The 23,175-nt window shown below is 36.5% G+C and overlaps 2 protein-coding genes and 1 pseudogene across 2 annotated transcripts; all 3 read right to left on the reverse strand.

The window, feature by feature from the left end:
* Positions 1-10,023: 10,023 nt before the first annotated feature.
* LOC122276267 (protein SRG1-like) lies at positions 10,024-13,179 on the reverse strand. Its single transcript, XM_043085857.1, has 4 exons — positions 12,808-13,179; positions 11,767-12,020; positions 10,620-10,944; positions 10,024-10,375 (listed from the first exon to the last, which is right to left on the reverse strand). Exons 1-4 carry the CDS (start codon positions 13,054-13,056, stop codon positions 10,133-10,135), a joined length of 1,071 nt encoding a protein of 356 aa, XP_042941791.1. The 5' UTR covers positions 13,057-13,179; the 3' UTR covers positions 10,024-10,132.
* Positions 13,180-14,420: 1,241 nt separating this feature from the next.
* Positions 14,421-18,408, reverse strand: LOC122276856 (annotated as a pseudogene).
* Positions 18,409-19,526: 1,118 nt separating this feature from the next.
* LOC122276266 (protein SRG1-like) lies at positions 19,527-21,956 on the reverse strand. Its single transcript, XM_043085855.1, has 4 exons — positions 21,593-21,956; positions 20,762-21,012; positions 20,258-20,582; positions 19,527-20,034 (listed from the first exon to the last, which is right to left on the reverse strand). The coding sequence occupies exons 1-4, from the start codon at positions 21,839-21,841 to the stop codon at positions 19,786-19,788; spliced, it is 1,074 nt and encodes a 357-aa protein (XP_042941789.1). The 5' UTR covers positions 21,842-21,956; the 3' UTR covers positions 19,527-19,785.
* Positions 21,957-23,175: the final 1,219 nt, after the last annotated feature.

The raw sequence follows: 23,175 nt of genomic DNA on the forward strand, positions 1-23,175 counted from the left end.
TAAAGAATCTTGATCCAAATCCATATGGGCCTGGTGCGCTACTAGACGGATAGAGACCAAAACTTGGTGAACTTCTTCAATAGAAGGAACAACACAAATTGCTTCACTATCAGCCATAGATATAATAGGCGAAATGAGATGAGATAAATCTGGCAACCATCTATGAGACTCCTCTTGCAAGAAATCTAAAAAACAATTTACAGCAACAAAATGAATATCCTCTGGGGAGTGCAAATAGGTACCATCTTGAAGTTTCATATTCAAAACTCTTTTCTTCCTTTTATAAGATAAATAAGCATGGAAGAATTTAAAATTTTGGTCTCCTTCAAGTCGCCACTTTACTTTCGACATTTGAGCCAATCTAATCCCTTCACGGTGCCTCCAGTTAGCCAACTCCACCTGTTTCTACAATAGCTCGTGTTCAATCTCAAGATCCCATTCATTTATTAGGCCAGACTCCAAATCTTTGACCTGATCTTCAAGCTCCCGAATATGTGATTCAGTTATACCAAAGACTCACTTATTCCAATCTCGTAAAGGGGGCGCCCCCCCCCCCCCCAGCTTCTTAAGTTTTAGGGCCAGCTTCAAAAGACCTGTACCACCTACATCCTCCTGCCAAATATTAGCCATAAAAGATTGGAAACCTGCATGCTCAGTCCACATTTTCTGGAATTGAAAGGAGATGGGTCATAAGAGAAAGGATCATATTGAAATTCCATGAGCATCGGAGAATGATCTGATGTTGATCTCAACAAATAGTTGTTGGTTGCATTAGGCACTTTGGTCAAGTAACTAGCATTCAAGAAGCATCTATCCAGTTTCGCCCAACTCCTCGATAAACCACTCTGACCATTACACCATGAGAACCTCCTTCCCACATACTTCATTTCAATAAGACATCACTAGTGTATCCAAGAATTAAATTCGTCGATCGTTGCTCTCAAACAAGGTCTTCCCACCTGATGTTCATAATCCTCCCTTGTGATATTAAATTTCCTGCAATAAAACAAGGTTCATTGCTAAGAATCTGGCTCTTTAAGTTCCCCCATAAGACTCTTCTTTCAATCATAGTGCATTTGGAGTAAACATAACAACAAAGAAAATTATTGAGACCATCGCCAACTCGAAGTAAATAAATTTCTCGCTGCTTAAAACCAATTGAATTGAAATATCATCCTACCAAAGCACCCAAATTTTCCCGGCAACCCTTTCATTAGTAATAAACTGATCCATATGTAAGAGATGCAACAAACCCTAAACTTTCTAAGACGATGAAAATGGTTCCATCAAGGCAAGTATTTTAGGTTTCATTTCAACCGCCAACTTTTTTAATCTACCTCTCGAAGTTCCAAGACCTTGAATATTCCAAGATAAAATTGGACCAATCATAGAAAAACTTTATTTGGGTTGGCTAACACCCGAGTCAATCTCTGAACATTTTCAAAGGTTTTCTGAGCTCCTTTATATTGAAATTCATCTTCCTCATTTTTAGTGGCATAATCTTTATGCTTAGTAAAAGTCTCAACCTCTAGTTTCAGATCAAGTTCTGAAATAGAGTCTGCCATCGTAAAGATCTTAGCAATAGGTTCATTAGCAGCATCACCACCACTGGTTTCTAAAGGTCCCTCTACTATGACCTCCTGAATATTTTCGATCCCCTTAACCTGATGATCACCCTCATTTGACAAATTCTCTTCACTCGTCTTGTCATCAACTTTGTTTCCACCACTGTGTTGTTACAAGAAACCTACATACCAACTTTAGACGTACCTTCATCCTGAATTTGGATTGGTTCCTCTAATTCCACAACCTGGTGAGTCAAGTTATTACTAGTGCTTCCATGAGTAGATTCGGAAATAACCATGATACCTTTGCCTTTTTCTATGCCATCCGCCAAAGGAGAATATTTAACTTCCTTCACAGTTTCAGCCTCTAATCTCTTCTTTCGCTCCCAAACTTTTTCACCATTATTTAGGGTCTTCATTCTACAGGTATACACATTATGGCCTTGAATCTTGCCCCGTGAACAAAATGCTGGTAAAGTCTTATAGATCACCTCCTGTTTGCATCCACTCCCCGACGTCCTGATCCAAAAATAAGGAATTGGCTCCTTCATTGCGTCCATCTCCAAACACGGACATGCACCATTCGTATGAGTTGCACATACCGTTGGGTTGTCTCTGTGAATATAACGACTTATTGGCGCAGTGAGGATTTTTAAAAAGGATTTTTTATAAAAGTTGGGTGAGATCCCTGGCAGCACAATCCAAACAAGTACCAAAGAGGGTTCTTTATCTTCATTGAAATAAGGTTTCCAGTGAAACGCACAGTATTGGACACCATTCACCTCACATACTTCACGCGAAAGAGATTTCCAAATATCTCATTTGATATGCGTACAAACACGTTTCTGGGATGCCTCATTGTTGAAACAATTGGAAAGCATGATAGACCCCAACGATTGTGGACGAAAGACCTTATAGCATCCAATGAAGGCCTTTCCTGTAGGAACTTTAGAACAATGGAGAAACAAAATGGTTTAGCGGATTTGGCGATCTCCTCCTTTGAAAATTGAAAACACGGTTTACCAACTTAGACCCATGATGAGGCACAAACATCTTTGGGATAGGTTGAGGCATTGCTAAGACGAGATGAACATAAGGACATTGACTTGCCTCTACATTGGCCACCATGCAGCCCCACGAACCCTAGCTCCGTTTACCAAAAAAGTAAATCCCTAGTAGAGCCAAAAGGTTTCAGAGAAGGTAAGTTTCAGCCTTTTTTTTTTTCCTTTTAGTACACTAGAAGTATATAGTACTATACTATTATAGTATAAGTATACTAGTATAAATATATATAGTATAAGTGTTATATATATGATTATTAGTAGTATATAGTATAAGTTTATAGTAATATAAGCATGCGGTAGTATATATATAGTACAGTTATATAGTACACTATATATAGTATTATACTATTATATATACTATTATAGTAGTATATAGTATAAATAATAGTATATATAATATAGAATATATTATATATACTACAATAATATATATTATATATTATAGTATATACTTTATATTATATACTATAAATTATATATTATAATAGTATATTATATATTATAAATTATATATTATAATAGTATAATATATATTATATATTATATATATAGGATATTATTCGTATGAATGTTATAGTACATACTAATATATTAGAATATTATATATTATTATGGTATAATATATAATATAAGTATATATTATATATACTATCCTTTGAATGCTAAACAAACCTTCGTCGTCCACCACCAACTCAAGCATTGACGACACTTCTTCGCCATCTTAGAGGTATGCCCCTCATTAACCCTTAATATTGTTCGTTGGGGTATGTATATTGGTTAAATGTTGATTAATAGGGGGTTGGATCGCAAATCCAATCGGACCCTTCATCAACGATATTCCGGCCACCACACACGGTAGATGGCCTTTGGAATCATGGAGTGAAGGCTTCACTCCTTCTACGCACCAACCGATTAAAACCAAGGATTTTGATATCATTTGAATGGTCATGAATTTCATGGTTTTCTATTTCGAGACTGAGTCAACTCAGCCATGGATTTCATAGTTGATAGCATTCAAATGGCCTCAAACCTGTTCGAACTACACTTAGCCAAATAGATAATTAGCGTTCGTACTAAAAACCACACGTTCGAACTCTATTTATCCAAATAGATATTTTAGCATTCGAACGTAATTGTTCCCGTTCGAACTCCACAACCTGAGATGCCATGGCATTCAAATAGTTTTGTCTACCGTTCGAACTTGAATGTGTCCATGTACCATGTTCGAATAGTATGATGTTTGTTTGAACATTGCATATGTCTGTTTGACCTAACAGGTTTCAAATATATAATAACAACAATGTAATTAGTATTTTTTAGTTTATTTAATTAAATTTATTGTGTATTTGTTTTATGAACAGTGAACTAATGGCATCCAGTGGAAGAAAATGTGGGAGAGAGGGCCAAGCTAACAGTGAAGAGAAGAAATAGATTTTGGTTGAGTGGGAGATTATTATGGAAAACTTCCGCGATTTTATGTGGAATGGTTGAAGCCTCTCTTCCATATCAGCAATAGAGGATGGGACCTGATTTGTCAGCAGTGAGGTGTGGCCTATCCAAACATGGTCAAAGAGTTTTACTGTGCAATGGGCCAGTCGATGGAGGATAAGGAGGGGTCATTCCCGTTCCTTATTTAGGGAGTGACCATCACCATTTTAACATACATTATCACTGAGTTTTTGGGGATCCCATGTGAGATTGGTGCATACCCTGCACAAGAATTGGCAGCAAGGACATATGGTGATGACTTCATTGTGGATGGGGCTCCAGCAGATAAGGGTCCCACCCACAGCGAGACTCATTAGTTGATGCACGACGAGTTGGCTCCTCCATATTATGGTAGCAAGGTGATCAACCAAGTTGATTCTAGTGCTTTTTTCTGCATGTTGAATTTAATTGTGTCGCATAATATTGATCCTAGGAAATGCAAAAAGGGTTTCGGCATCGAGCGGGCTTGATTTATGCTACATATTGCATGAGGAGATCCAATTGATATGCCTCTATACGTCCAAGTCTGCATCTGATCTGAGTCACTGTATTCGAGTATAACCAATCTACTGTATGCATTGATGATGTCTAACCTCATATGGAGCAGAGGCAACCACAAATCGGACACCTCAATAAGATCACCTTCAGCAAGAGCAAGGGCCACTTGCAACGAAGAGCTCACATTAATGTTCCAGTGACACAAGATTGTGGATGGAGCATGATCCAACTTTTGCTGATGTTGCTAATGATAGACAGGTTGCTCAAGCTACTGTCATAGAGATATGATCCCTCCTCGATGAGTATTGCACATTTTTTATATGGGAGATGGAGAGGATCACAACGCCCATCATGGTTCGATTGCAGGAGATTAAGGGACGCATTGTTGTCATCCAAGAGGACCTGGATAATATTACACAGTAGATTTTTTTATTTTATTTTTTATACTTTTTGTTTTGTAATTAATATGTAAGACCCCTTAACTAATATTTACTTTTTGTTTGTTAAAATTTCTTTTTTAATTGTTACATATTACTGGTTCATTATAACATAAAAAAAATGACATTTTGGTAGAAGGTAATGTTTTTTAAATTGCAAACTTTTATTAGCATACAAAAGTTATTAATTTAATTATATAAAATTTCTTCGAATTAGATATATTTTTATTTAACATAAATAATAATAATAAAGCTGTATAGATAGACTTTTTATCCTTTGAAAATGATAATTAATAAATTCAAATAATATTTTTTTAAAATGTGTGACTGTACCATTTGAACTCTTATTATAGACATTCGAATAGATTATATATCCGTTCAAACATAAAAATGTAGTTCAAACTATGTCGCAACGATCCCCGCGAGATTTATTTCTAACTTCCCACCAAAAATTGCGTTCAAATGGTGATGTTCACTTTCGAACGGGAAACTAAATTCTGCTTGTACTTATAGGTGTTAGTTCGAATGGTATGGCAACTTTCTCGTGAGAATTGTTAATAAATTCCCACCAAAATTGTAGTTTGAATGTTCAAATTTCTCGATCAAACAATTTTTACCTTTTCCCGGTACAATTTTACATACTTTCCTGCTACGATTATTATTTGAACAGCGATATTACCGTTCAAACATTCAGCAGAGGATTGTTCAAACATGGTTTTAGCCATTCAAATTGTTTTTTTTTTTTTTTAGGATGAGTATTTTCATCTTAGAAGGTATAGTTGGAATGGATATTTATCTATTCAAAATTTAATTCATTCCTAAAATATTTCGCCTCTAAAAATCATTTTTTTGTAGTGTAATAAATAGGACTACAAGCGTACACATATATTAGTATGTTATTATAATTACTTATGAATTAAATATATTAGTATAAATCAAACTATTATTTTAATAGTTATTTGTTATTTATTAGTTATATAATATAATATTGTATAATAGTCCTGATATATGTAAAACGTCCAAACATTTCCCATAAACATTCAAATGTAAACAAATGTTCGTACATTAGCTGTAGTTATAAGGCAACGGAAGAAATATGAAACGGCACAATCGCATATTCCAAAATTAAAAAAAGAAAAAAACTCTCACCGCCATTGTCCACTTCCATCACCGCCGCCATCACACACCACCACAATCGTCACAAAAGAGATATGGCTCTCTCTTTAACTCAGATGTATTTTTTTTTTCAAATTTTAGGGGGCTTTCGGTACAAACCAAAACTCATTGGTGGCCGAAACTTCAACTTGATTTCCCAGCCACCATGGGTTGCTAATGGCCAAATGGCCACCGTAGAAACTATCCTCGAAGTCTATACTTCATTTCTACAGTGGCTTTTGGCCAAATGTTGTGTATTTTGGCATTTCAAAAATGGCTGAGTCGACTCAACCATTCTTGTGTCGTAACGTTCAAATGTAACACCTTTCACATTTCAAAGCATAACTCATGTTCAAACATGTCCCTAGCACATTTGAACGTTACCATCATATTTGAACGTGGTAGACTATATTCGAATGTTAACTCTTGAGTTTCGAACGATGCACTTATGTCCAAAGTACAAGTGAGTTATGTTCGAACGTAACATTGTTTCTATTCGCATGTGCATCTATATTTCATCACATTCGAATGTTTAAAAAATTCATGTTTGAATGGTTGAGTGTTGGACAATCCCATTCAAACATGTACTTTTCCATGTTTGAACTTTATTGCTAACGTTTAACGTTGGCAGTCTGAACATTCAAACATTTGCACATAACAGTTTAAATTTTATTATAAAATATTTATAACTATGGTTCTAATGTTTTTCTCATATTTTTTCAAGATATAGCTTATCTTTTAACGAGGAAATGGGGGAGGGAGTGAGCCAACCCTGACACTGCTTGGCTTAGGGCTTGAATTGTCATAGTCGAACAAGAAGTATTAATTAACGAGTTCGATGAGTTGAGCTAGGAGTATAAGATGCTGAGAGACGTCTTCATGATGAGAGGATGGGGCCCGATGTGCTAGTTGAGGGGGAAGGTTTACCCTTCATTGGTTTGGGAGTTTTACTTGGAGATGTGCTTCATGCCTCAAGACACATCCTTCCACATCATGACTATACGCGGTGTACAGTTCGAGGTGTCTGCGGATATTATCACCGAGTTGCTTAGGATCTGTCAGGTAGCTAAGACGAGTGAGATTACACCAGGTACTCAGGCTAGAGACGCAGCAGCCACTTATCTAGGGGACACAACAGCTAGATCAGTTGCAGGCGTAGGCACACTAGATGGATGCAGATTTAGGCACATATGCATCATCTACTGGTCGAGTTGAGGGAGAGGATATTGCACATGAGCCTAAGGATGACGGCCGAGATGAGGACTTTTACATCCTCATTGGCAAAGACAGGGTGCATCTAGAGAAGAACAACTCCTTCAACCAGAATCAGCTGATCCATTTTTTCTGCATGTTGCAACTTATTGTTGCAACAAATCTAGATCCTGTGGCACATCTGACTACGTTAGTTGGGCTCACAAGCTATTCCAGATACGTGTGGCATGTGGAGAGCTGGTCAACTTGCCACGGAGGATTTTTATAGGATCCATTACAAGGCGAGTATCGTCTCGACGAAGAACCTCCTATACGAAGTCTTCTTGAGCCAACTATTACTGGCCAGGAGAGTGCCACTCCATGCGAGGAGTGGGTGGTAGACCAGATGAGCCCTCTCGACATGAACACACATCATTGGCGCATTGGACGGGGGGATATGCTCGACGTCAACCTGGCCCTGTACTAATCTTGTTCTGCCGACCCAATCTGGGCCCGATGTTGCTCTCCATACTGGGAGTACTGGTCAGTAGCCAACAGGTGCATCTTGGGGGGGGGGGGGGGGGGAGGGATGTTCAGCCAGCTTGGGTTGATGTAGTGATCTCAGACATGATGGCGCATATGGATTGATAGATCAATAGGCAGATCACGCATGTAAAGCAGACTGTTGCACAGATTGCCCATTGTGTTGATGTCCTAAATCCGAAGGTCGAGATACTAATAGATGAGTTTCATACATTTGTGAACAACATGTTTTGAGTGTTGTTTACAAAATTTTATTATATTTATTTTATTTTATTTTTAAAATATGTATTGTTTTTTTTTTTTTAATGGAAATATGCTTCATGCATTCATTTATTCAATAACGAAGTTACAGCTGCGACTTATCAGTACAGAGAACTAGACTATATAAGTCAACTAATGCATATGCTCAGGAGCTTCCCCATACATGGCGGACATCGTCTAAACTTCTAAAATGCTCACAAATACCAGAGCTAGGATGACCCCTCCAACCTCCAGGAAGGTGGATTACGGGAGACAACATCCACTAACAGACAGACCAAAGCAAAAACGACACAAAACCAAAAAACCAACAAACCACAATAAAAACAACAACGAACTACAGAACCCACAAACAGATAGCAAACCAAGCACCAGCAAGAGCTCGACGGAAACACCACCCAGGCGACGACATCCGGATTCCAAGAACAGCACGAGCACCCAGCTTGCGTACGGACCACAAAACCTCCACTGTAGAGGTCGGCCGTATGTCCACCAGCCGTAGCATCGTCCGCCATACCCCACTCACACAAACCCCCGGTTGTGTCCAATCAAAAACTCAACACTCCGCTCAGTTTAAACAAGGATAACAGAACGAGACCACAAAAAAAATGGAAAACAGATGATCAAAAAACACCACGGGCAGAGCAAACCACACTAAGTGGAGGTCCGACGAGCAGTCGATGAACACCCGGAGTCGAAGGACCCAGAAAAGCCATGTTTGAACCGGCAGGTGGCTCCACGGTGGCTCGTGACATCCACGCGCTGAAGCAGGCCGAGACACTGTCCCGCGCGTTTGGGCTGCGCGCCCCTCTGTTTGGCACCGCGTTCGGTGGTCCTGAAGATCGGCGGCTGGCCAACGTCTTGGTGGAGCGCTTGTTGAAGAACGGCGATTGGATCTGACCCCATCGGAGATGCCCTTTATTTGCCTAAGAACACAAAAACACACGAAAAAAAAAAAACTGAAACACAGAAAAAAGAAAAGGAGGGGGGGGAGAGCCGAAGCTCCCACCCCCGTCGATCGCTCAGGGGGTTGGGGAGTTTTGAGAGAGAACGGGGTTGGGAAGTTTAGAGAGAGAGAGCAAGATCGCACACATCCTAAAATATGTATTGTTAATATTATTTAATGTATCTATTATTTTGAATTTCCATTCTCAATTTTATTTGATATTAGCTTATCCAACTTTAATATTAAATCATTGCACTTTAAGTTTCAATCTTTTTAAATTTGAAATATCTAGCTGAAAATTACGGGCCCCGCACCCCGCTTCCTTGCGCCCCTCCACTCTACCCCCACATGGCGGGACGTGCAACCCCTCTCCGCTCATGGCCGACCCCATCCTGCCCCTCGCTAATATGTATTTATATAAACATAAATACTTATAAATACATACATACATATATATATATATATATATATATATAAACATAAATATATATTTAGATTTTGCAAATTGTGTACATATAAATATATTACACTTTGTTAGAATTGTTCACAAAGTATGCACTAGCAAATTTAAAAACTATATAAATTTTAAATTATAGTCATATTTATCAAATACTCTATATAACATTTAAACGTCACTTACTAACATTCGAATGTTGGCACCAAAAATATAACGTTAGTACAAAAATAGCCTTAATATTCGAATGTCCATGTGATGTTCGAACATAAATTGGCCTACATTCGAACATCAGACAAATTCTCATATGGTTTTAGTGACAGTTTCTACAAACTGTCATAAAAACTATTTTTTGGTGACGGTTTAGAGACTCACAAATTCTAAAGCATCACAAAAAATCATTTATATTGTAGTGAGAACAAAGTAATTAATAAGATAGCATGAACATTTCATTTATTTTAAATCTTGCTTGAGTATATATAGTAAAACTTATGCTCTTCTTGTTCAAAAGCATGCTTTTTTTGCCTCATTTCTTAGATCCTCATAGCATCAACGTATGACTTCCCGTCAAGTTTGCGTGACAAATAACCCTTCAAGTAATCTACAAGTCCTATTCTTTTGAACAATGCCGGTGATTCTGCATTCACAAGGCTTGACGCCGGACCAAAATCTCCTTCTAGTTTTGGGCTTAAAAATGTGGCTATCGATAGCCTCTCCTTTTCTGAGTTCACAGTCGCACGATGCTCGATGCTACGGTAGATCCCATTCGTCACAATCTGCCAAACCATTCAAGCATGGGAATTAACCAACGACTGAAAACTAGAATCAAACACTTTTTTACCGTAAGAAGATATGGATACACTACCTGATGAAGTTTATTGTAATATTTAATAGACGGTTTTTATATATAACATTCTACGATATGGGATTCACATATTTCGTCAGTCTTTTTCGAATCATAAGAAATTTTTGTGTGTAATGTAAAAGAACTTAAGGGTAATACAAGTCTCCAAGATTTACCTCCAAAACATCTCCAATGTTGACGATAAAAGCATTGGGAAGGGGTTTAATAGGGATCCACATTCCATCTTTTCTAACTTGGAGACCTTCCATTTCATTGAGTTGGAGGAGTATTGTTAGGCCTGTAGCATCAGAGTGAGCGTTTAAGCCAATGGCAAGCTCTGGTTGTGGACATGGAGGATAGTAGTTCATCCTCATTGACTGCATCCCTTCTTCAAATATGCACCTCATGTCACTACTTTCCATTCTCAGAGCTTTTGCCATTTGATCTAGAATTTTCATGGCCAGATCTTTCAGCTCTGTTGAGTAAGCTTCTAAGGTATCTCTGCAATTAGATTCCATAGTGATGAAAAATATTGGTATTTTAACTTTTGTATAACTATAATTATGGGTCTTACAAATTAAAGCTCTTTTTAACAATAGAAATAATATAGACATAACTATTTTAAAACTCTTACACCATTCTTCGATAAAATAATATTATGGTTTGAACTCATTTGAATTTGTTTTCGACTTTGAAGTGCTTGAATTAAAAATAAAGATTTACTAAAAATTGTGTGAAAGTCGTAAATTTATGTCATTACCCTTTTAACGATCGAAGAAATAAAGAGGTGATCTATACGCGGGTATCAGTTGCTCCCGTCCTTTTTATTTTTTTATTTTTATTTTTTACTGCCATTTCTATTCTTGAGACTATTGGATTAGACGAATTTTTTCTTAAATTATCATGTATTTATGAAAAAATTATTGCCATGAGTTTCTCAAACAAATAGCCTTTTTTATTATTTATTTATATATATATATATATTGGGGGAGGGGTCTCAAACCTATGATTTCCATTTTGGAGATGTAGTTCTTGTGCCATTAGGCCACATGCCCTTGGCAAATCGTTGATTTGATACTTTATAGTAAAATTTGAACAATTTATGATAACCTCAAAATACAAATGACTTATTTTATTAAAAAGAGTTTTGCTAAAATAGTTTTAGGGCATGAAAAGAAATAAACCCACAATATTTAAAAGAATGATTTTTTCATATTAGTCTCATTTCACTTTCTTTTTTTAAAAGGAGTTGCGTAGGGACTGTAAACATAATTTTTATTTAAAAAATCATGCAAGCATGTGAGTGAAAAAGAAAGATGAGACCTGAGTGGGAGGGGAAGGCGAGGGAACAAGTGGGGCTTCCTCAAATAGGTGGGAAGGGTGATAAGGGTGAACGTGTCACCCCAGTCCAGCTTTTGCTCATCCGAAACAACAAAGACCTGTCCAAAGCCCTCAACCTCTCCTTCTCCTTGACCTTGCCAATACTTCTTTTTCTCTTCCATCTCCATATTAAATAGTTGTTGAATGCCAGATTTCATCTTCTCCAATAATGAGCTGCTCACCCCATGATTTATCAACTGCAAAAATAAATATAATTGTATAATTTAAGAAATAAAATCATAATATATTTAATGGGCACCCATACACCTTTTTTTAGCCACCGTACGTTATGATTTCTTTTCTTTGAAAAAATAGGCGCACTTATAAAATTAGAGTAAAATTAGATATAATAGTAAGATTTATAAGTATTGTGTATTCTATTTACAGAAACATTGAGACTCGTATTAAAAAGGAAGATTTTATAATTAGTATTTTTTTTTAAAAATTAATTAAGCAGAAAAAATGGTTCACATATGCCTTCACCCTCGGCCCTCGGGCCCACCCTGAAGGAAAGACAAATGGATAGAGGTCCCCGAGTCTCTCTCTCTCTCTCGCACCTTTGACTTTTGCTTTGATTATACAACTTCGTCTTCCTCAATCAATTTTTACTGGTGTTTATTGTTTGAAGAAATATTTTCCAGATCATCGATCTTCTTTCATTATCTTTTCCAGATCATAAGTTCGACGCTTGTTCAGTCCTTGTTTATTTTTTTTATTTTTATTTTTTGTTTATTTTTTGCGCAGCCTGTTTACAACCAATATGTTTCTCGGATCATTAGATGAAACAATTCAATGATTAAGACAGATGCTCTAAAACATATATAACTACGGTTTGATATCTTATTCATGCATCTGGAAATCTCATTCTTGTGTTTGGATTCGTTTTTTCTTCAATCTTTTCAAACTTTGAACCCTTACAGATTATCAGATGCTATAATTTATACAACTGTGTGTGTGAGAGAGAGAGAAAGACATCAAACTGACCTGGAAGAAACCCCATTCTTTACTTGCTAAATGCAATTTCTGCAACTCAGAGTCCATAAAATCTGGGGAAAATAGGAGATGCATGTCGATGACTGGGAGTTGTGGAAAAGATGTGGAGTTGGATATGAAGGGAGGGTCTTGATCGGGCCGCAGATAGCGCGGTGGCACTGCGTTTGGCGTGTCCTTTGCCAGCTCCTGAACACAGGGAACTGGGAGAGAGCTCCCAAACCTCGTTTTCTCAGCTTCCATAGCTCTGAGATGGGAAGTCCAAATGCAATTACGTACAGAGCTTGAATTCTACCTATTACAAAGTGGCCATGGGGGGACCAGTACTGTATTACTGTCGAAACTTGTTTTATGCTTTGAATATGTCTGTGTATGCTGTATCCGCAGTCTGCCTAACTCTATTATATTCTGCCGACAATTTTTTTTCTTTTTTTTCTTTTTTCTTTTTATTTTTTTTTTAGGATTTTGGATTCTACCTGGTGATTTTAAAATTCCATAAAAAATATAATAAACAATTTAATTTTTTTAAATCTCAATTCAACTTTTTTAAATATCAAAACAATAATAATATTAAAAAATAATATTTTAATAATATTTTATTCAATTTTTAACTTTTATTTAAAACTATCTCATCTCGCCAACCAAACATTCTCAATCCGGAAGTCCAATACTTTTATCATTATGTTTCAATCAATACCATAACTCAACGGAGAATCTTACCATAAGTACTTTTTGGCATCACTCATTGCCTTCGTGGGGGGGCCTTTTTTAGCTATTTGGTGTAGGTTGCCTTCTTTCCTCTTTCTTATTCGCCAAGATGTGTTCTTGCTCAATTTTCATGAGCTAGAAATTGAACTTACTTGTTGATCCCGAGCCTTTTCCCCTCAGTAATTGTGAGGATGCCATATAGAAATTGGCCTTGCTCCGTAATCCCAAGCAAGTGCTTATTATTATTTTTTTCCTTATCTGTAATTTCCAGCTAGAAATTGGCCTTGCTTGTTGATCTTGAGCAAGGAATTATTTCCTTCTTGCATGGTAATCATGAGCTAGAAATTGGCATTGTTTGGTGGTCCCGAGCGAGGGTTTATTTTCCCTTTTCTCAATGATCAGAAGTAGCGTATCAGGAATTAATTTTATTCTTTAAATTCTTTTGTTCATTTTGTATCATGTGCTAGCCACATGTATATTGCTTACTCATGTACTACTATAAATAGCTATTGTACAAAACATATGTGATTCGATTAATTCACTTTTCTTCTTCTAGAAGATTCCTTCATTTTCGCCCTTTGCTTTGCTAGGGTTTCTTCTTGCCGTGCTTCGTTTTGCCTCTTTGCATTCCTTTAGGTTTTACATTTTACATGGTATCAGGCATTTTTTTTTTAATTGCTTCCATGTCTCACTAATCTATCTCTGAGGATGCTACTTCTCCTTACTTTCTTCATCCTAGCAATAGTCCTAGTGTCCTTTTGGACACTTAGCTTCTTCTCGGTGAGAACTACCATGCATGTTCCCGTTCAATGTCCATGGCTCTCTCGGCGAAGAACAAGCTAGGATTTGTTGATGGATCCCTTCCTTAAACCTTCGGCTCTAATGTAATAATATGGTGATATCTTGGATCTTAAACTCTATTTCTACTGAAATTTATTCTAGTATCTTGTGTATTGATCAAGAGCATGCATTTTTGGCCACATTTCTTAGATCCTCATAGCATCAACGTATGACTTCCCATCAAGTTCGAGTGACAAATAACCCTTCACGTATTCTGCAAGTCCTATTCTTTTGAACAATGCCGATGAGTCCAAATTAACAAGGCTTGATGCTGGACCAAAATCTCCTTCTAGTTTTGGGCTTAAAAATGTGGCTATAGACAGCCTCTCCTTTTCTGAGTTCACAATCGCACGATACTCGATGCTACAATAGATCCCATTTGTCACAATCTGCCAAACCGTTCGTGCATGGGAATTAACCAACGACTGAAACCTAGAATCAAACACTTTTTAACCATAAGAAAGATATGGATACACTACCTAATGAATTTTGTTGTAATATTTAATCGAAAGTTTTTACAGATAACATTCTACGATATGGGATTCATATATTTTTTCAGTCTCTTTCCGAATCATAAGACATGTTTGTGTAATGTAAAAGAACTTAAGGTTAATACACGTCTCCAAGATTTACCTCCAAAACATCTCCAATGTCAACGATAAAAGCATTGGGAAGGGGTTTAACAGGGATCCACATTCCATCTTTTCTAACTTTGACACCTTCCATTTCATTGAGTTGGAGGAGAATTGTTAGGCCTGTAGCATTGGAGTAAGCATTTAAGCCAATGTGAGGGAAATGCAAGAAGAGCTATTCGCAATACCACTAGGAGGGCTAGGCGTGCCGAGGCTAGAAGGGTTGCATGTATGGCTTGGATGGTGAGGTGACAGGCATCCAAGATAAGTGTAACTAGAGGAGTTTCACATGTTAGCCAATTCCTTAATTTTAGGGATTGCTTGACTTTAGGAATTGGATGACAAATCCCTCACTTTTAGGGATGAGGGTTCCATCTACAAGGGTGGCCGGCCAAGTCCTTTATTTTAGGAATTTTATTTATTTTCAAATTAGTTTATTTCCTTTATTTTAGGCATTTGATTTTATTTCCTTTAAGTTAGGAGTTAATGTATGTTGGGATCTAGGTCTAGTGTGGCCAAAAGTGTAAGTTGAGATCTAGATCTGTTGTGGCCAAAACCCTAGAGGTTTTCTATATAAGTTTCAACCCTTGCATGTTTGATTATTATTGTTATATTTTTTTCAATGAATGAGATTTTTCTATTCAAAACCTTTGAGAGTTAAGTGCTAGCCCGAACTAGTCTTGATTTTTACCAACAAACTAATTTGGATCTTTGTGTTGCCTTGATATAACCCTAGATCTAGCCAACCAACACGCAACACACTCTAGATCTAATCACCCAACAAGCCAATTACAAATGAGTGAGAGTGAGACTTTTATCACAATGGCAAGCTCTGGTTGTGAACATGGAGGATAGTAGTTCATCCTCATTGACTGTATCCATTCTTCAAACATGCACCTCATGTCACTACTGTCCATTCTCATAACTTTGGCCATTTGATCTAGAATTTTCATGGCCAAATCTTTTAGCTCTGTTGAGTAAGCTTCTAAGTTATCTCTGCAATTAGATTCCGTAGTGATGAAAGATATTGGTATTAACTTTTGTATAATTATAATTATGGTTCTTACAAAACTCTTTTTAACAATAGAAATAATCTAGACATCTCTATTTTAAAACTCTTAGACAATTCTTCGATAAAATAATATTATCGTTTGAACTCATTTGATTTTTTTTTTTTTAAATAACAATTTACTAAAACTTGTGTAAAAGTTGTAAATTACTTGATTTTATTTCATTTCCCTTTTAACAAAGAAATAAAGAGGTGATGATCTATACGCGAGTATCTGTTGCCCCCTTTTTTTTTACTGCCATTTCTCTCTTGAGACTATTGGATTAAACAAATTTTTTCTTAAATTATCACGTATTTATGAAAAATTGCTTGCCATGAGTTTCTCAAACAATTAGTTATATATATATATATATATATTGGGAGGAGGTCAAACCCATGATCTCCATTTTGGAGATGTGGATCTTGTGCCATTAGGCTACGTGCCCTTGGCAAATAGTTGATTTGATACTTTATAGTAAAATTTGAACAATTAATGATGACCTCAAAGTATAAAATGATTTATTTTATTAAAAAGAATAATATTAAATATAGTTTTACGGTATATAAGCCACACTTACTCATTATGAAAAAAATATAACCCCACCATTAAGAGAATTTCTGTTTTTCTATGTCAGTCTCATTTCTTTTTTATTTTTTGTTTTTTAAAGGACTATGCATAGGGACCGAAAATAGAATTTTCATTTTAAAAATCATGCAAGCACGTGAGCGAAAAAGAGAGATGGACCTGAGTGGGAGGGGAAGGCCGCGAGGGAACAAGTGGGCTTCTTCAAATAGGTGGGAAGGGTGATAGGGGTGAACATGTCACCCCAGTCCAACTTTTGCTCCAGCTCCGAAACAACAAAGACCTGTCCAAAGCCCTCAACCTCCCGGCCTTCTCCTTCACCTTGCCATGCAATACTTCTTTTTCTCTTCCAATCCATATTAAATAGTTCTTGAATGCCAGATTTCACCTTCTCCAATAAGGAACTGCTCACCCCATGATTCATCAACAGCAAAAACATTTCCACATTAAATTTTCCTCATAAATAAATATCAAAAACAAAATTTCGTATGAAAAAATAAATATAATCGTATAATTTAAGAAATAAAATCATAATATACTTAATTGGCACACATACACCTTTTTCTAGCCGCCTTTATGATTTCTTTTCTTTGTTAAAATAGGCAATTATAAAATTAGAGTAATACTAAATATAGGAACTCATCATTAAAAAGAAATATTTTTTTTTATATGAATTCTAAATTCATGCATTTTTTATAATTATTATTTCTTAAAATTAATTAAGTAAAAAAATTAATTTTTTATAATTATTATTTTTTGTGCAGTCTGTTTACAACCAATATGTTTCTCGGATCATTCGATAAAACAATTCAATGATTAAGAAAGATGCTCTAAAACATATATGACTACGGTTTGCTATCTCATTCATGCATCTAGTACTCTGATTCATGTTTGATACTTTTTTTGACCGAATACTTAGAATGTGGATTCGTTTTTTCTTCAATCTTTTCAAAATTCGAACTCTTGATCAGCCAGTATCGGGTTGGGGGGGATGTGTTTCCAAAGTCTTTCGTGATCGGGAGTCATTAATTAATTAATGGTTGAAAATAGTTATAGGTCAGATGCTATAATTTCTAGTATTCTACAACTCTATGCAGTCTCTGTGTGTGTGTGTGAGAGAGAGAGAGAGAGAGAGAGAGAGAGATCAAACTGACCAGGAAGAAATCCCATTCTTTGCTTGCGAAATGCAATTTCTGCAACTCAAAATCCATAAAATCTGGGGAAAATAGGAGATGCATGTCGATGACCGAGAGTTAAGGCAAAAATGTGGTGTTAAAGGACGTGTCACACTTCCTCACTACAATTGTTTAACCACATACTATTAAGACATTCCAGTGTGATCCACTTAAAAAAGTTCCGATGCTTAAGTCAAATGCAACCAAAGAATTCAAAAATCAAGAAAAGAGTTTGATCCCTTACTATTAAGGTTTATTCAGAATTTATCGGTGCGGATCATCACTTAATACCTTAAATGATCAACTGCATGAGGTCTCTATCTTTCCGTGAAAGATAGTATGGTGTATGTATAATTTTGATTCACTTTAGACTCATTTATTCCCTTCAATCAGCCAAGGACCTCTCATATGGACTTTTCCTACTTTGGACTTTTATAATAGAATGAGCTCTTGGTTTAAATAGGCCCTGCATGTGGAATTAGATCTGAAGGGAGGGTCTTGATCGGGCCACAAAAAGCACGGTGGCATTGCGTTTGGCTTTTCTTTTGCCAGCTCCTGAACACAGGGAACTGTGAGAGAGCTCCCAAACCTTGTTTTCTCAGCTCCCATATCTCTAAGATGGGAAGTGCAAAGGCAATTATAGAGCTTGAATTCTACCTATTACTAAATGGCCATGGGGGGACCATTACAATATTGCTGTCGAAACTTGTTTTGTGCTTTGTTGTCTGCCTTACTTTATTATTTTCTACCTAAGACTTTTTTTTGGGGGTGGTGGTGGTTTTGGATTCTACTTAGTGCGGGTAACAGGTTTGTCACTTTATTCGGAAAGTCCATTAATACTATATCATTCTATTTCAATCTATACTATAATTTAATGGAGAATCTTACCACAACTTTTTGGCCTCACTCATCGATTTGGAATGAGTTCTTGTCTGATGACTCCAAGGAGGTATTTGATCTATTGCCATCGTGGCCGGCTTTTGTAACTATTTGGTATAGGTTGCCTTCTTTCCTCCTTGACAATAGCAAAGATGTCTTATAGAGTTCAGTCTCACTCAGTATTCTCGAGCAAGTGCTAACTTTCTTCTTGCTCAATTTTCATGAGCAGTATATTATAATATATATCAAAATTATATTAATTGTTTTGGGTTTGGAGGTATGCTCTCTCGAAATCTAAGATTTAAATTCTATTGGGTGTAAATAATTTCTAAGGACCATAGGGTTGGAGGATTGTTTCCCTTTAATTACTTGAAGTGCATTTACAAAAAACTTCCTGTGAGGGCTTATGCAATACTCGGAATTAGTTGAGCCGTTATTTTTGGACACTTGGTGCGAATAAAAAAAAGTTAGTGCATGGACTTGCACAAAAAACTAGGATAAAAAGGAATTAATTGGCAATGGTGATGACTTTCATCATTGAGAAAACCAACTAACATCGGAGATTTCTTTCAAGTCTTATTAGTTACTTTCAAAATACATGTGAATCAGGTTTTACCATTTTCTTATTTGAGAAATGACGTTTTTTATTTTATATTTTGTCATAATTAAATAAATTTTGAAGGGTATTCATTTTTAGATGATTGATACATGAAATCATTTAAATTGTGCCACATCCATTAATGCGATTGGGGACCATATGATTTAGAATAAAGGATATAACATTTGATCAATTTAATTTGTTTTTAGGAAACAAATGGTTGTAATTTACTGAGTCATGCATAGTAGAATATCCTAAAAATTATGGACATATTTAGATCTAATATATACTACAGTAGAATTACAAGTTTCTGTTGGTCCCACTTTGGCAAAAACAAAGTAGTGATATATCATGAAAGATTTCGTTTATTTAAATGTGTGGGCAAGCTAAACTTGATCAGTACTTGATAAGAGCCATTGGGAATTATTTCTTTTAGTGACTTAGGTTTTTAATAAAGCAAGCAAGCTCAAAAGGCTAGTTCTATGATAAAGAGCTTGCATTTTCCACCCTCATTTCTGGATCCTCATAGCATCAAGGTATGACTTCCCATCGAGTTTCCGTGAGAAAAGACCCTTCAAGTAGTCTGCAAGTCTTATTCTTTTGAATAATGCCGGTGACTCTGCATTCAAAAGGCCTGGCATCGGACCAAAATCTCCTTCCAGCCTTGGGCTTAAAAATGTGGCTATCGACAGCCTCTCCTTTTCTGAGTTCACAGTCGCACGATGCTCGATGCTACGGTAGATACCATTCGTCATAATCTGCCAAACCATTCATGCATGGGAATTAACCGACTGAGAACTAGAAAGATATGGATACACTACCTGATGAATTTTATTGTAATATTTAGTAGATAGTTTTTAGCGATAACATTTTATGATATGGGATTCATATATTTTGTCAGTCTCTTTTGGAATCATAAGAAATGTTTGTGTGTAATGTAAAAGAACTTAAGGGTACGTAATACAAGTCTCCAAAATTTACCTCCAAAATGTCTCCAATGTTGACTATAAAAGCATTAGGAAGGGGTTTGACAGGGATCCACATTCCATCTTTTCTAACCTGGAGACCTTCCATTTCATTGACTTGGAGGAGGATTGTCAGGCCTACAGCATCGGAGTGAGCGTGTAAGCCAATGGCAAGCTCTGGTTGTGGACATGGAGGATAGTAGTTCATCCTCATTGACTGCATCCCTTCTTCAAATATGCACCTCATGTCACTACTTTCCATTCTCAGAGCTTTTGCCATTTGATCTAGGATTTTCATGGCCAAATCTTTCAGCTCTGTTGAGTATGCTTCTAGGTTATCTCTGCAATTAGATTCCATAGTGATGAAAAATATTGGTATTTTAACTTTGGTATAACTATAATTATGGGTCTTACAAAACTCTTTTTAACAATAAAAATAATATAGACATAACTATTTTCAAACTCTAATACAATTCTTCGATAAATTACTAATACAACTCTAATACAAGAGAGATGGGACCTGAGCGGTAGGGGAAGGCGAGGCAACAAGTGGGGCTTCCTCAAATAGGTGGGAAGGGTGAAAATGCCGAACCTGTCACCCCAGTCCAGCTTTTGCTCCTCCGAAAAAACAACAGGGCCCTGTCCAAAGCCCTCGACCTCTCCTTCTCCTTGCCAATACTTTTTTTTCTCTTCCATATCCAAATTAAATAGTTCTTGAATGCCAGATTTCACCTTCTCCAATAATGAACTGCTCACTCCATGATTTATTAACTGCAAAAACATTTCCACATTAAATTTTCCTCAAAATTAAATGTCAAAAACAAAATTTCGTAAGATTTGTTCTGCTAGGAAACTCCAATATCCCCACATATAGAAAAATTTGTTCACAAATTCACCCTCAGCCCTCGGGCCCTACCCAGAAGGAAAGACAAATGGATAGAGGTCCCCATGTCTGTCTCTCGCACATAACTTTGACTTTTGCTTTGATTATTCAACTTCGTCTTCTTCAATCAATTTTTACTGGTATTTGTCTTTTTTGTTTAAAGAAAAAAATTTCCAGATCTTCTTTAATTCATTATCTTTTCCAGATCATAAGTTCAACGCTTGTTTACAACCAATATGTTTCTAGGATAATTCGATGAAATTTTGACAACTCAATTATTAAGAAAGATGCTCTAAAACATATATAACTACGGTTTGATATCTTATTCATGCATCTGGTAATCTCATTCTTGCGTTTGGATTCGTTTTTTCTTCAATCTTTTCAAACTTTGAACCCTTACAGATTATCAGATGCTATAAGTTCTACAACTGTGTGTGTGTGAGAGAGAGAGAAAGACATCAAACTGACCTGGAAGAAACCCCATTCTTTACTTGCTAAATGCAATTTCTGCAACTCAGAGTCCATAAAATCTGGGGAAAATAGGAGATGCATGTCGATGAACGGGAGTTGTGGAAAAGATGTGGAGTTGGATATGAAGGGAGGGTCTTGATCGGGCCGCAGATAGCGCGGTGGCACTGTGTTTGGCTTGTCCTTTGCCAGCTCCTGAACACAGGGAATTGGGAGAGAGCTCCCAAACCTCGTTTTCTCAGCTTCCATAGCTCTGAGATGGGAAGTCCAAAGCCAAGTACAGAGCTTGAATTTTACCTATTACAAAATGGCCATGGGGGGGACCAGTACTGTATTGCTGTCGAAACTTGTTTTTTATGCTTTGAGTATCGTGAGTGTGTATGCTCTATTTGTCTGCCTTACAGTTACTCTATTATTTTCTGCCTAAGACTTTTTTATTTTGGATTTGACCTTGAAAACAGAGCAATAAAACCAAAGAGAGACGCTCTCTAAATATTCTTCATTTTATATATTGTATTGTCTACATGTACAAAGGGTCTTACACTTCTTATATAGGCACAAGTGCAGTGAGTGCGCAGAAGATAAAAGGGAATAAATAATAGAAGTTGGTTACAATACAAAGAGAATATTGAAGCTCCTAGAGCTGTAGAGAGAGATGCTGAGATGGATTTTTCAGCTTGGATTTATTTGAGTGTGTATTTTCTTGAGTAAGGTTGATAGTAACTAGACATGCCCCCTCGGGTCTACTAGGGTATCAATCACAATAAGGCTCGATCTTAGAGTGTGGAATCGATAAGAAGCTAATGGCTTAGTGAACACATCTGCAAGTTAATCTTTGCTGTTGTAGAATTGAACTTCAAGGGTCTTTGCTGCCACTCTATCTTTGACAAAATGGAAGTCCACATCCATATGCTTGGTTCTTGAGTGCCAGACAGGATTTGAAGTCAAGTATGTTGCTCCGAGGTTATCACACCATAGAACAGGTGACTGAAAAAGTGAGAATCCAAAGTCCTTGATCAAGGTTTGTAACCATATGAGTTCTGCTGTTATGTTGGCTAAGGACTTGTATATATTTAGCCTCAATGCTTGAACGAGAAACAATATGTTGCTTGCGGGAGCTCCAAGAGATCAAGTGATTGCCCAAAAATATACAAAATCATCTTGTAGACCTCCTATCATCAGGGCATTCAGCCCAGTTTGCATTTGAGTATGTATGAAGTGTAAAACTAGATTTTTTGTTGGAGAAAAATAAGCCATGATTAATGATGGATTTGAGGAATCGAAGGATTCTTTTTACTGTGCGGTCCAATGAGTGCTTTTTGTTTCATGCATGAATTGATAGACTTTGTTGATAGCAAAAAAAACATCAGGTTGTGTTAATGATAGGTACTGAAGGCTTCCAACAATGCTTCTAAATAGAGTAATATTCTCAAAAGAAGGTGAATCAAATTTAGAAAGTTTAGTTGAGGCAGATATGGAAGAGGAGATTGGATTAGCACCAAGCATATTTGTTTTCTTTAACTAATCAGAGATGTATTTCCTTTGGGAAATGAGTAAACCATCACTAAGATAGTCAAGCTCTA

The sequence above is a fragment of the Carya illinoinensis genome, chromosome 9, assembly GCF_018687715.1.
Source record: "Carya illinoinensis cultivar Pawnee chromosome 9, C.illinoinensisPawnee_v1, whole genome shotgun sequence".
Lineage (NCBI taxonomy): Eukaryota > Viridiplantae > Streptophyta > Magnoliopsida > Fagales > Juglandaceae > Carya > Carya illinoinensis.

Bases quoted from the DNA above. Each gene is read 5' to 3' on its own strand.
- LOC122276267 (XM_043085857.1), bottom strand. From the start codon at position 13,056: ATGGAAGCTGAGAAAACGAGGTTTGGGAGCTCTCTCCCAGTTCCCTGT. The intron at 10,945-11,766 runs GTCTCATCTTTC...ATCTAATTGCAG, and splicing joins CGCCTTCCCCTCCCACTCAG to AGATACCTTAGAAGCTTACT. The intron at 10,376-10,619 runs GTAAATCTTGGA...ATGGTTTGGCAG, and splicing joins ACATTGGAGATGTTTTGGAG to ATTGTGACGAATGGGATCTA.
- LOC122276266 (XM_043085855.1), bottom strand. From the start codon at position 21,841: ATGGAAGCTGAGAAAACGAGGTTTGGGAGCTCTCTCCCAATTCCCTGT. The intron at 21,013-21,592 runs GTCAGTTTGATG...ATGTTTTTGCAG, and splicing joins AAGAATGGGGTTTCTTCCAG to TTAATAAATCATGGAGTGAG. The intron at 20,583-20,761 runs GTCCCATCTCTC...ATCTAATTGCAG, and splicing joins CGCCTTCCCCTACCGCTCAG to AGATAACCTAGAAGCATACT.